This window comes from Microcaecilia unicolor, chromosome 8, assembly GCF_901765095.1.
Source record: "Microcaecilia unicolor chromosome 8, aMicUni1.1, whole genome shotgun sequence".
In the NCBI taxonomy this organism is placed as follows: Eukaryota; Metazoa; Chordata; class Amphibia; order Gymnophiona; family Siphonopidae; genus Microcaecilia; species Microcaecilia unicolor.
Window position 1 is genome coordinate 12910429 of NC_044038.1, and position 14982 is coordinate 12925410.

A 14982-nucleotide genomic window follows, 5' to 3' on the forward strand; every position below is an offset into this window, starting at 1 on the left:
CACAAATTGTCTGGGATTCAGCATGACATTCCCGGGTTTGCGGAGCTGGCTACAGCATAGCCAGTTCACTGTGGTATTCGACACTCAACCGGCTATGGGGCACATATCGGCACTTAACCGGACAAGTGCTGACTCCACCTATGGAACCCCCCCCCCCCCCCCCCCCCCAAATAGCCAGTTTTGAGATAGGTGCTAACCAGACATTTTCAGTGGCATATAACCAGTTAAATGGCGCTGAAAATGAGCAGTGAGCCCCAAACTACCGATTTAACTGGCCAAGAGCCTTTTCTATCCGGTTAAATTGCTTTGAATATCGACCTGATAGTTTCTAAAATATGCAGCTACATTGCTATTGTGTGCTCCAGATCCCCCTGAACTGCACCCCTGGGAATGCCTTCACACGGATCAGCAAACACTTTTATCTGTGTATACCTGTGCATGGTTGCCAAAAGATCTTTAGAAAATTATCCTAGTATATTGTAAAGATTAACTGAATTTCGATAAACAGTATTTGATTTGTCTAACGGGCCACGTGTTTGTGCTTTGTTCTTTGGGAAATAGCACTGGGATCCAAAGTCTAGCAGAAACCTACCCGCTGCTCTGCAAGCGTCCAGTCAGAGGAAAGACTTCATGGAGGTAGGTGTTCCTACGTTTTCAGTTGGCGGTGGTGAGTGTTTAAATGCTGAGTACAAAGACCAGGGGGCACTCAATGAAATTACATTGAAATATTTTTTTCACTCAACGCATAGTTAAGCTCTGGAACTTGTTGCCGGAGGATGTGGTAATGGCATTTAGTGTATCTGGGTTTAAAAAAGGTTTGGGCACGTTCCTGGAGAAAAAAAGTCCATAGTCAACTATTGAGACATACATGGCGATTGGTAGCATGCAATCTTGCTACTCTTTGGGATTCCAGAATCTTGCTATCCTTTGGGATTCCAGAATCTTTCTATCCTTTGGGATTCCGGAATCTTGCTACTCTTTGAGATTCCTGAATCTTCCGGAATCTTGCCACGCTTTGGGATTCTAGAATCTTGCTACTCTTTGGGATTCTGGAATCTTGCAACCCTTTGGGATTCTGGAATCTTGCTACTCTTTGAGATTCCTGAATCTTCCGGAATCTTGCTACTCTTTGGGATGTTGGAATCTTGCTACCCTTTGGATTCTGGAATCTTGCTACTCTCTGGGATTCCACCGGGTGCTTGTGACCTGGACTAGCCACTGTTGAAGCAGAATACTGGACTAGATGGACCATTGGTCTGACCCAGAATAGCTAGCTATTCTTAGTTCTTATGACCACTGCCAGCTTAGACCTGGATATTTTGTGCCGTGGCAGTCAGAGGATATTCAGCAGTGTTCTCTCCTGAGCTGCTCGGCACAATTTAACTGAGCAGGAGCCCGGTCAAATCATTTTGAATATCATGCAGAGTAGTTTCTATCAATCAGTTAAGCACTAGAAAGGTCACTTTATGCCATATCTTTTGTGACATGTTATGCTTGCATTTGCACGGTCCTTATTTTATATTGTAACATGGTTTACATAACGGTTCACGTGTTTCTCAGGCAGATACTCTGCAGCTAGTTCCTTGCTCCACATCGCACTGGAGTTGTACTTGGAGCCCGTCTTGTCTTGTAATTAACTTTGTGGTGCTAGATGGTAACCTGTGAAGGTATTTTTCCTAATCATTTCTTCCGTCTTTCTCTCTCGTTTTCTTTCTGCTTCAGCGGGCACTTTACCAGTCTTCACACGTGGATGAGAATGATGTTCAAACGGTTTCCCATAAGTGTTTGGTTGTGGGACTTGACCAGTATGAACAGATGCTGAAGACAAAGAAGTACCAAGACAGTGAGGACTTATACTATCTGGTGGGAACGTACGAACCCATCACAGGCATGATTTACAACACCGACGGTGTGCCTATCCTCTGCTGATCATCCTAGAGATGCCAGAGTGCGGTATCCAACCAGAGATTAAGGCATGCCTGATCCACTGAACAAAGAAAGAAAAGCAGGGAATGATTTCTTTCAACCTACACGTCAGACTATGGGCAAGTCTTAGAACATGGAGAAACCTAGGGGGGAAAGCGGCTTTCTGAAGACTCATCCCTTGAAACATCACGGAGGTTTGCTGCTGAAGTTGCCCTCTACAGATCCTTTCTTGCAAGAAAACAGTCAATTGCCACTGAAAGGCCAGCTTCTTGTCATGGATATAGCCATGATATCTCCAAGGACTAGAGCTTATGAGATGAGAAATGGTTTATATCGTGTCCTTCCTGTCTTTAACAGGGTGACCTTATTTGGAGGGCACTAGGGTCATTTGCACCTCCCCCACTCCTTGTGCAATGTATCCTCGGCCTTCTGGAAAAGCACTTTGGAACCCGAAGAGGTGAAACTCGCTAATGGCCTTCTGGGCAAGCAGAATGTTTGTATCATTTCATTGTCAGGTCTCTGAAGGATGTGGCACAACATACATTGGTATCACAGGCTTTAACAGTTCTGAAGAACATCAATGGGAGTAAGAGGCTAGTTAGCTCCGAGAGCACTATTGTTGGCTCAGGTACCTTTTGAGAGGGAACAAAAAGTTACTAAAGCTTTAATGGCACACAAGACTGTATCCTCTCGTTATGACAAATGAATGAATTATTCAGGTCCTGCTCTCAATTTGACCAGAAGCTTCTGTAACCAGAAGGCTTTTTGTTAAATTTTTACACTGTAATTAACCAATCCAACTCGGAAAGACCTGAAAGAGGTCAAAAGGTTACGTTCCGAGAACTGGCAATCCCACGAGCCCAGCGTTAAGAATGTGCAGGCCATTCTGTATTTTCAGAAGAATGTTTAAAAAGTAAAGAAGCAAAGAACAAAATGAACTGAGTGTTTGCCATTGTACCAGGATTGCAGTGTTCGTGACATCACTACAACCCGCACAAAAGCTTATCTTAAGAGTCACAAAAGGGGGAAACCAAGATTGCACATCCCTTCGACAAGTAAAGTACGCAAACGGGTTTCTGTGCTCCTGTAATTATTCAGACTGTTAAACCATGGATGCAGCTGTCAAAGGAGAAAATTGCAAATTCAGCAAAACAAAACATTTTTTTAAAAATCACTAAAAATTGTAACATCTTTAAGAGAGAGAGCTGTGACACTACAGATCCACTATGGACTGGGGAGAACCTCAGCATGTGACCACAAAGTTCTATACAAGCACTATGGATGGACACTATGGGGGGGGGGGGGTGGATTTGGAGAGCAATCCCATCACCCCTTCTAGAAACTAATCCCTCTTATCAGGAGAAGCCAGAACCCATCAGTGTCAGTGACTGGACTGGATTCACCAAGAATCCCTGACGAACATTGTTTGTAACTGTTCAATTTTCATGACGTATCAGAGACTTCAACCCATCAATCCCACTGTATTATATGTCTAAATGGATTCAACTTTTTAATGAGATATATATATAAATATATATATAAATATATATATAAATATAAAACTTTTTAAAACTGTGAAAAAAAAGTTATGAAATTATAAAATGAACACAGTCTGATGGCTAGATCAATATTTTTTATTTCCTGTTGGATTGAGATTGTAAATGACCTGGGATTATACACAACACATAGATTATATCTCTATATGTCTATAAATATATCTATATATGTCCTTATATAGATATATAGATAGGTAGATACACATGCGCACACATGTCCCCCACTAAAATATTTGTACTGTATTTAGCTCTGTTGTGTGAGAAGGAAAATGAGAGAAGTAAAAGAAAGATGTTTATAATACTATATTGAATGGAAAGCACTTATACACATGCCTGTTGCCTTCTAGGGAACCACCAGGATTTTCCAGACAATCGCAGGAATTGGGAGACAGAATGTTTTTCATTATGTTTTTGTTTTCTATTTCTTTTCACTTGTGTTTGTGCTTTGTTTTTTTTGCTGTTGTTGCTTTCTGTTTTATTTGTTTGTTTGTTTGTTTATTTTTTTGAAAATGTATTTGACTTTTTTTTTTTTTGGAGAATTCTGTGTGATCTTTTTTCATAAAAACAAACAAAATCAAATTCAACAAAGAAAAGCCTTTTGTCTTATTGGCGTGGCTGTCAATGACTTACTGTTTGTTGGGCATGAGTTTTGGGTGGAGATGTTGCTGTTTCAAAATCGAGCCAATGAACTTGCTGGCCTCCTCACCTTATTCACCCTACTTTTAATTCTTGTCCTTAGTATGTTGGAAAATCTGCATTGAAATGAGGCTGATCCATTTCTTTGACTTTTCCTGCAGGGCATCTCCTCCTGCTGTCCTTCTGGCTCTTAGTGTGCTTTTTCTCCTTCCTGTGTACTCTGAAAACAGAGTTCATTTTGCTCTATTCATATCCAATATTTATTACTAGACACTAAAGGGTTGTCCTTTGACTAAGGTGCGCTGAAAAATTGCCTGCGATAGTGTAGCCGCATGTTTTGGGTGTGCGCAGAATTATTTTTTAGTGCACCTACAAGAAATGCCTTTTTTTTTTTTGCTGAAAATGGATGTGCGGCAAAATTAAAATTGCCGCGCATCCATTTTGGGTCTGAGACCTTACCGCCAGCCATTGACCTAGCGGTTAAGGTCTCATGCGGTAACCGGGCGGTAATGGCCTACGTGCATCAAATTCCACTTGATGCACATAGCTGCCACGTGTCAGAAAGTAAAAAATAGTTTTCAGATGCACGCCAAAATTGAAATTACCACAAGGGCCTAAATTTATGCACGTTAATGCCAATTAAATCTGATTAGTGCCAATAATTGCTTTGTTAAAAACCAATTATTTCTACTAATTAGCTCATTCAGTAGTGCATGGAAATTGGGTGCGTGCCCAAGTTTGTGTGCACAATTTTTGGTAACGTTTACAGAATCAGGGGTTTAGAGGGAAGATTCTATATACAGCACCTAAATCAATGCCAACTAAGTGTATTCTATAAGCAGTGCCTACATTTAGTTGTGGTATATAGAACACACTGAGTTGAAATCCCAACGCCTAAAACTACGCGCCTCCATTTACATGAATGAAAATGTGGCGTATATCCTGGCGTGTAGATTTAGGCACACTGCGCCATATTTTATAACTATGCACGTAAATTTCAGAACACCCACAAAATACCCATTTTTGCTGTCCATAACCACGCCCCTTTTTGCCTGCACGCATTAGAACTTGAGCACACTGCATTACAGAATATGCTTAGGGATTTGTGCACATAAATTCTAATTATTGCCAATTAGTGCTCATTATTGCTTGTTAAGAGCTGTTATCAACATTGATTAGTTTGTTACACCAATTAAATTATGCACGTTGATATAGAACACGCTTGGATTTCGGCATGGATCTCTAGCCTGCTTATTTTCGAAAGAGAAGGCCGGCCATCTTCCGACACAAATCGGGAGATGGCCGGCCATCTCTCAAGTCCGGCGTAATCGGCATAATCAAAAGCCGATTTTGGCCAGCCTCAACTGCAGTCCGTCGCAGAGCCAGCCAAACTTCAAGGGAGCATGTTGGCAGGGTATAGACGGCGGGACGGGGGCGTGCTTAAGAGATGGCTGGCTTCGCCCGATAATGGAAAAAAGAAAAACGGCCCTGACGAGCATTTGGCCGACTTGGTCCCTTTTTTTTCACGACCAAGCCTCGAAAAGGTGCCCCAACTGACCAGATGACCACCGGAGGGAATGGGGGATGACCTCTCCTTACTCCCCCCAGTGGTCACCAACCCCCTCCCACCCAAAAAAAAACCAAAACAAAACATTTTTTTGCCAGCCTCTGTGCCAGCCTCAAATGTCATACCCAGCTCCATGACAGCAGTATGCAGGGCCCTGGAGCAGTTTTTATTGGGTGCAGTGCACTTCAGGCAGGTGGACCCAGGCCCATCCCCCCCCTACCTGTTACACTTGTGGTGGTAAATGGGAGCCCTCCAACCCCCCCCAAAACTCACTGTACCCACATGTAAGTGCCCCCCTTCATCCCTAAGGGCTATGGTAGTGGTGTACAGTTGTGGGGAGTGGGTTTTGGGGGGGATTTGGGGGGCTCAGCACAGAAGGTAAGGGAGGTATGCACCTGGGAGCAATTTTTGAAGTCCACTGCAGTGCCCCCTAGGGTGCCCGGTTGGTGTCCTGGCATGTGAGGGGGACCAGTGCACTACAAATGCTGGCTCCTCCCACGACCAAATGCCTTGGATTTGGCCAGGTTTGAAATGGCCGGCATTGATTTCCATTATCGGCGAAAACCGATGCCGGCCATCTCAAACCCGACCATCTCTGACATTTGTCCGGCCCCAACCGTATTATTGAAACGAAAGATGGCCGGCCATCTTTTTCAATAATACGGTTCGGGACTGCTCTTTGCGGCGCCTACCATATAGATGGCCGGCGCCGTTCGATTATGCCCGGTGCGCTATACAGAATCCGGGGCTTAGTGCACAGTGGCATATGCAAGTTGTAGAATAAACCAATCAATACCACGAGATCTGAAAATCTGAAGTAAACTTCCAAAGAAACATACACTTTAAAGCTATTAATTTAAGGAACTCGGTGGCTCACGCTGTAGCTTGCATTATGTCAACGACAGCGATATACATGCTAGTATCGTCATCGGTCCATACTTCCAACCTCACTCATTATTTAATTACTAGTAAAAAAGCCCCGTTTCTGATGCAAATGAAACGGGGGCTAGCAATGTTTTCTTCTGTGTGCATGTGGGAGTGTGTGTGTCCCTGCCCTCTGGCCTCTCTCCCCTCCCCCCTCTGAGTCCTTCACTGTTACAGAGCCAGCGATTTGATTTCGTGCTCTGCTGTTTTCCTTCACTGACTGTGTTACAGAGAGGGCGGGGCAGACACTCATAGGGAAACCGGATATCTCGCCCCCTTCACACTTCCGGCTGGAGGCTTCATAGAACGTTGGTGTTGCCTTTTATATAGAGAGATAGTAAAAAAGCCCCGTTTCTGATGCAAATGAAACGGGGGCTAGCAATGTTTTCTTCTGTGTGCATGTGGGAGTGTGCGTGTCCCTGCCCTCTGGCCTCTCTCCCCTCCCCCCTCTGAGTCCTTCACTGTTACAGAGCCAGCGATTTGATTTCCTGCTCTGCTGTTTTCCTTCACTGACTGTTACAGAGAGGGCGGGGCAGACACTCATAGGGAAACCGGATATCTCGCCCCCTTCACACTTCCGGCTGGAGGCTTCATAGAATGTTGGTGTTGCCTTTTATATAGAGAGATTCTGATTATACTTTGAAATTTTATCTCAACATAAAAATGTATACCCATCTGGAGTGCTGTTCCTCCAGTTAAATATCAGCACAGGGTATTTGCTATTAGACTAGATGTATAACAATAGACATTTTATTATTACAAATATTCTATTTCGGGGGACACCCTCGAAAATTTTTTTAGCGAAAATATGCTATGTCGGATGACAAGTTCCCCTTTGCTGTAATTTAATTGGAGGGACAGTACTCCAGATGAGTATAATTTTTTTATGTTGAGATAAAATTTCAAAGTGTAATCAGAATAATTAGAGGTTGGAGGTATGGACCAATAACTATACTAGCATGAGTAGAGAGGTGTGGTAGCCGTGTTAGTCCACTTTTAAAGGTATTCAATAGGAATAAAACAAAATAAAACATGGAAAAGAAAATAAGATGATACCTTTTTTATTGGACATAATACATTTCTTGATTAGTTTTCAAAGGTTGCCCTTCTTCGTCAGATCGGAAATAAGCAAATGTTGGTAGATGACAGTATATATAAGTGAAACATCAAAGCATTTCAGTGACTGTATAACAGGATGGGGGTGGATAGGTGAGATATGCATGGAGGCAGGAGGGTGACAAAGCAGTACAGTTTTATGCTTTATAATGGGCTAGAAAACCCAGATCTTTGTGAAGTCCTGTCTGGTGGTTGTCAAAATATTTAATCATTCTGACTTCAAAGGTCTTACATTCCTGTATTGTTTTAAAGTTCCCTTTTAAGATTCTTACCGTGAAGTTGCTGGTAGGTAAGCTCTGGGCTTAGTAACACTAAAGGTAAGTGTTCAAAAAGACATACCATAATGATCCATCCTTAATACCTGACAAACAAAACTCTACCAGTACCAGACAAAACCGAACTCTCTATACCCAATTGCTTCAATCACTCTGTCACTAAGGAACGTCAACGCACTACCTCCTTATTTCTCACGCCTAAAATGAACTGATTATCTAACTTACTCTATAACTTACTTTAACGTTTATGAACTCTAATGCAATACCACTTTGTATTTCTCATTCCGGAAATGGCGATCGCCATTACGGCGTAATGTAAGCCACATTGAGCCTGCAAAAAGGTGGGAAAATGTGGGATATAAATGCAACAAATAAATAAATGAATACAGTGCATGTAAATGACTGTAGTTGAAATAGTGCGAGCTGCAGCGTGGTGCCCCTGAGGTCCTTAATAACAGCTTAAAGTGCACAATTGTTTGGAAGTCTACTTTACATTTTCAGATCTCTTGGTATTGATTGGATTATTGTAAGGTCTGAAATAAGACATTGTGCCCTGGGTTCTATATATGGCACCTGAAATTCTATGCAGAAACTGAATATATATATATATACCCTAGAGGAAAGTAGAGACAGGGGAGATAGGATGCAGACGTTTAAATACTTGAAAGCTATTAATATAGAAACAAATATTTATCAGAGAAGCGAAAATGGTAAAACTAGAGGTTGTGGGGTGGCAGACTTATTATTATTAACATTTGTATAGCGCTACCAGACGCACGCAGCGCTGAACACCTGACATAGAGAGAAAGTCCCTGCTCAATAGAGCTTACAATCTAAAAATAATACAGAGAGACAAGACAATTAAGGGCGAGGGAAGTACAGGATGAGAAGGAACAAGGGAGGTAATTGAGTAGTGGTTAGGAGCCAAAAGCAGCAGTGAAAAGGTGGGTTTTCAGCATAGATTTGAAAACAGGTAGAGATGGAGCTAGACGTACAGGCTCAGGAAGTCTATTCCAGGCATAAGGTGCCGCGAGGGAAAAGGGACGAAGCCTGGAGTTAGCGGTGGAGGAGAAGGGGGACGACAAGAGAGATTTGTCCAGTGAGCGGAGTTCATGGGGAGGAATGTAGGGAGAGATGAGAGTGGAGAGGTATTGGGGGGGGCTGCAGAATGGATGCATTTAAAAGGTCAGTAAGAGAAGTTTGAATTGGTATGTGGAAGCGGACAGGGAGCCAGTGAAGTGATTTGAGGAGTGGACTTGAGGAGTAATGTCAGAAAGTTCTTTTTCATGGAGAGACTGGTTGATGTCCGGAATGCCCTCCTAAAGGAGGTGGTGGAGAAAAAAAATTATGACGGAATTCAAAATGGCGTGGGATGAACACATATGATCTCTAATTAGAAAATGAATGGTATAAAAAAACAAAACTTAGAGGGTTGTATATATGTCTGTATGTCAAGTGGTGCTTAGATGGCAACTGCGACTATAAAAACTAAAGCCGGTGCTTTGCAGGATTTTGTATAGTCTGAGTCCCGCATATAGCATTCCAGTTTAGGATAGGCTGGAGAGGGCTTTGACGGATACTACTACTACTATTTAGCATTTCTATAGTGCTACAAGGCGTACGCAGCACTGCACAAACATAGAAGAAAGACAGTCCCTGCTCAAAGAGCTATGTAATAAAAGTAAGCCAAGTATGGGACAATCAAGCCATTGTGACATCACTGATGAGGTTGGCTCTTATTGGTGGACTGAGGCATTATGACATCACAATATTAGCTCTGGTTACAAGAGACTACTACTACTACTACTATTTAGCATTTCTATAGCGCTACAAGGCGTACGCAGCGCTGCACAAACATAGAAGAAAGACAGTCCCTGCTCAAAGAGCTTACAATCTAATACTTCAGTAATTTGGAACATGAGGACAGTGCTGGGCAGAATTCCACGGTCTGTGTCCCGCAAATGACAAGATGGAATCGGATAGGCTGGATTGGGCTTTGACGGCAACTCCGGCAGTTGGAACATAAGGACAGAGCCGGGTGGACTTCTGTGGTCTATGTCCCAGAAACACCCAAGAAAGACCGCGATCAAGTATATAATATCACGTTCCCTGTTGATTTAATCTTGAATTGATAATGGATGTGACTGTTGGGCAGACTGGATGGACCGTTCAGATTTTTATCTGCCGTCACTTACTGTGTTACTAAGATTATGCAGACAGTGCCGGGGTGGTCCAGGAAATTATTTGGTTTTGAAAAAAGTGGCAATGTTATCCAGATAACCCAAGACTGTCTGGCTAAGTTTCAGCACTGCCTGCCTTATCTAGATATTCCTAACAGCTAGTTTTTAGACCACACATATTTTTTTTTTTTGTTACATTTGTATCCCGCGCTTTCCCACTCATGGCAGGCTCAATGCGGCTTGCATGGGGCAATGGAGGGTTAAGTGACTTGCCCAGAGTCATAAGGAGCTGCCTGTGCCTGCAGTGGGAATCGAACCCAGTTCCCCAGGACCAAAGTCCACCACCCTAACCACTAGGCCACTCCTATTGTAGCAGGGGCGAAAGATAAATCACAGCTTCAAAAAATTCCAGCGCTTAAACTCGAATCCACCATTTAAAATAACTCTTAATATGTCACAAAAGATAGCATACTAAGAAAAACGTTTTTGGCACCAGTCAGTGGTGAGTGTGTTCCAAAGTCCTCTCGTTCAAAGGAACACAATAATTCACACGAGATCACTGGTTCGTTTTTTTTTAAGTCTCTCTGTAAATATAATATTGAAAAAGAATTTTCATGCAATTCAATTTAAACTTCAATTCAAATAGCTTCAATTTTGAAATTTCAATTGAATTCATTTGCTAAAAAGATCACATACTCTGATATCACTTATCAGTCGAAGTGCAGAAAACTCAGACTGGTTAATCACCATATAAAGAAGGCGAGCTGATGCCGACATAGCTATGTTTCATTGTCTGCTTCAGGGCATCAAGTCGCCTATAAAAAACCATAGAATCAAAATCACATTGTTTTAAGATCCACATATATTTTAAGTACTTTCATAGCACAATCTCCGCAACCTTTAATGCATGACCAAACTAAAAAGGGCGGTCCCATCTTTTTATATGTTACTTCCGGCTCAGCGATCAAGCACCACAGCCAACCAGTTCAAACTTTTACATAATCGTCATCCACTGTATTTAAACTAAATCTCCAACGCTGTTCCTTGTAGGTTAATAAAGGTTCAGTGTCACTACCCTCCCTCCCCATATCTAGTGAAGTGGAGAAGTAGCCTAGAATTTGATCCTGAGGAACTGGGTTCAAGTCTCACTGCAGCTTCTTGTGACTCTGGGCAAGTCACTTAACCCTCTATTGCCCAAGTAGAAATAAGTACCTGCATGTACTATCCAGCTTATTTTCGAAAGAGAAAGACGCCCATATTTCGACCCAAATCAGGAGATGGGCGTCTTTCTCCTGTGGGCGTCCAAATCGGTATAATCGAAAGCCGATTTTGGGTGTCTTCAACTGCAATCTGTCGTGGAAACGGCCAAAGCTGATGGGGGCGTGTCGGAGGCGTGGTGAAGGCGGCACTGGGGTGTGTTTATCGGCCGAGGAGAGATGGGTGTCCTCGGCCGATAATCGAGAAAAGAAAGGCGTTTTTAGCGAGAAGTAGCGGGGTCACTTTTTTTGGACCCTTTTTTTTCACGAACTGTTAGTAATACTTTGGTTATAACATGTCCCAAGACTGCATCGTATTTAACTGCCTAAATGTGTCTGGCATGATAGCAACTTGCCAACCAGTGTTTATGCATAAATGACTTTATTTTTGTTTCATAAGGCTCTAGGGGCAAGGAGAGTGGAGGAGTGACCTAGTGGTTAGAGCACCAGTCTTGCAATCCAGAGGTGGCCGGTTCAAATCCCACTGTTGCTCCTTGTGATCTTGGGCAAGTCACTTAACCCTCCATTGCCTCAGGTACAAACTTAGATTGTGAGCCCTCCTGGGACAGAGAAATATCCAGAGTACCTGAATGTAACTGACCTTGAGCTACTACTGAAAAAGGTGTGAGCAAAATCTAAATAAATAAACCCTGCTGATCCTCAATCCCACCATTGATCTTCACCTGACCTCCCCCCCCCAAATCCTTAATCCCCCTACTCCCATTCTTCATCTGACCCCTCCCCAAAAAGGCCCCCCTGAAGGACTATGGCCTCTACCTGGTAGTCCAGTGGGTTACTGGGCAGGTGTGATCCCCAGTCACTCCTGCCCAGCTGCCACCATCTGCACAAATGGTATCCCTAGCAGTAGTCTCACACTTGTATGGAAAGATGATCCCCTTGTGGAACATCAAAAGTAATACCCCTCCAGACTGAAACTGAGACACAGCTTTGTACTAGAAATGACCTTTACGTCAGAAAAGGCAAAAATTATCGAATACCTATTGCATGCAACTAGGGCAACAGTATCCAAAGGTCAAATTATGAAACATGAGGTGCAAAAGAATCAACAATCTCTACCCTGCTCACTTTGAATGTTAAAATAATCAACCACATCAACTAAAACACTCTCTGTAGCAAAAGCTGGATTGACGACTATAAAGAATTGACTTCCTGTCCAGATGTGAATTTCATTGATGCAAGACCGCCCTTTCTTGTGTTTTCCCGGACAGCAGATCACAAGCATCAGATCAAGACATCCATTCTTCAAGACTGGTCTAAAAATCACTTATTTCAATAACGATGGAGTCATACCAGTCATCAAAGAAGCAATAACAAGGTCCCCTAACTGTGGGGCTAGAAATGCTCACCGTAATTTAACCCAATTTGAAGGAAATGGATTTTACAAAAATACTATTGAAGGGGCCCTTTAGTAAGACGCATAAGCGTCTACGCATGCCAAACGCGCCAAAATGAAATTACCACCCAGCTACAGTGTGGCTCTTGCGGTAATTTCATTTTTGGCACGCATCCGAAAAATTATTCGGTGCGCGCCAAGTGGCATTTGACGCGCGTGGTCATTACCCCCCCCCTCCCCAGTTACTGCGTGAGACTTTACTGCTAGGTCAATGGCTGGCGGTGAGGCCTCAGACCCAAAATGAATGCGCGGCAATTTTCATTTTGCCGCACGTCCGTTTTCGGCAAAACTTTTTAAAAAGGCATTTTTTTTGCAGGTGCGCTGAAAAATGATTCTGTGCGCGCCCACAACACGCGTCTACTCTACCGCAGGCCAGTTTTCGGTGCCCCTTAGTAAAAGGACCCCTAAGATTATAACCCCAGCTAGTTGATCCCAGAAAACAAGAAAAAAAAAAACTCTTCCCAAATCTGGCTGCACATTCTCTCACCAGCAGATGCACAAGTGTCATTCAAGGGACACTTTTCTCAAAAAATAATCCCCAGACTCATCCGGAGTAAGGATTTGCACATCACAACCACCTTCTGTGAAGCCAGGAACTAAACTATAAGGGCACCCTTAGGCGATAACTCACGGCCTCTAATTTGTGAGTATAATGCTCTTTAGACTTTCAAAAAGCCCTAATTAACTGGAAAATAAACACCTACATTTTTATAATTTATAAACACCTAAGAATAGAAGCCCTAAATACACAAGCTCATTGTAAAATGCTTCCTTGGTGGTTTTAAGTGTTTGTTCTTTCAAATAACAATGAAGAACAGCCACATCCTTTCTCGTACCCTCTGCTTATCACATCCAGGAAGAGCTGACCTAATCCTACTTCCAGTATATTTTGCTTTTCATGTGCCTCTTTCCACTCCATTACGACCTGACCATATATGGAATTTGTTTAAGGTTCTTTAACTTACTGTCTGGGAAACATGTGCAAGAGCCTTAAACACAAAGTGGCTGCAAAACCCACCCAAATTATGTCTAGAGAAACGTGGCTTGCTCTTCGGACTTTTCCATTCCAGGAACGTCTAATCATGGAAATTGTGTTTTCTTTCCGGATCTTGCACAGATCGGATTCCTTCTCTTTCAGGGCTAGAAGCGGAGATCCATAATGGTCCATCAAGGCTTGCTCCAATTACTGTCTGAACTGTATTTCCATATCTCGCATGTTTATACTCCCTGACAGTGCTTTTTTTGTGTCATTCAAGGGACACTTTTCTCAAAAAATAATCCGCAGACTCATCCGGAGTAAGGATTTGCGCATCACAACCACCTTCTGTGAAGCCAGGAACTAAACTATAAGGCACCCTTAGGCGATAACTCACGGCCTCTTTTACTAATCCGCGTAAGCGTCTATGCGCGCCAAAATGGGAGTTACTGCACAGCTACCATGTGGCTCTTGCGGTAATTTCATCTTTGGCGCGCATCCAATACGCGCATCTGAAAAATAACTTTTATTTCCTGGCACGCGTCTGTAATGAACGCCAAGTAGCATTTGACACGCGTAGGTCATTACCGCCTAGTTACCGCATGAGAGTTTTCCGCTAGGTCAGTGGCTGGCGGTAAGGTCTCAGACCCCAAATGGATGCGCGCTAATTTTGATTTTGCTGCACGTCCATTTTCGGCAAAAGTTTTAAAACGGCGTACCGGCACCTTTTTTGTAGGTCCGACGTCATGCTGGAGCTGGCTCTCCTCTCTCCCTCCCCCGAGCTAGCCTACAGGGTCCCTCCGCGTACTCCGTGCCACCAGATGACCCTTCTGCCACCCAACCCAGCCAGCAACTGACCCAGTATTTAAAAAAAAATCTACGAAGCGGCGGCGCAGTGCCTCGCGTCTGAGAGTAAAAGAAGAAAAATCGCTTCGTCGGCCGGCCTTCCCTCACTGTGTCCCGCCCTCTGATGTAACTTCCGCAAGGGTGGGACACAGTGAGGGAAGGCTGGCCGACGAAGCGATTTTCCTTCTTTTACTCTCAGACGCGAGGCACTGTGCCGCCGCTTCATAGATTTTTTTAAAATGCTGGGTCAGGTGCCAGCTGGGTCGGGTGGCAGAAGAGGTTCGTCTGGCGGCACGGAGCTAGCAGGCAG

General features: G+C 43.4%; 1 protein-coding gene across 1 annotated transcript in view; it reads left to right on the top strand.

Annotated features, from left to right (window-relative positions):
* Window positions 1-3752, top strand: part of TNRC18 (trinucleotide repeat containing 18) — a 217106-nt gene extending 213354 nt beyond the window's left edge. The window contains 2 exon segments of the mRNA XM_030212785.1: window positions 562-636; window positions 1723-3752. Coding sequence (XP_030068645.1) covers window positions 562-636; window positions 1723-1929 — 282 coding nt within the window. The 3' untranslated portion in view covers window positions 1930-3752.
* Window positions 3753-14982: the final 11230 nt, after the last annotated feature.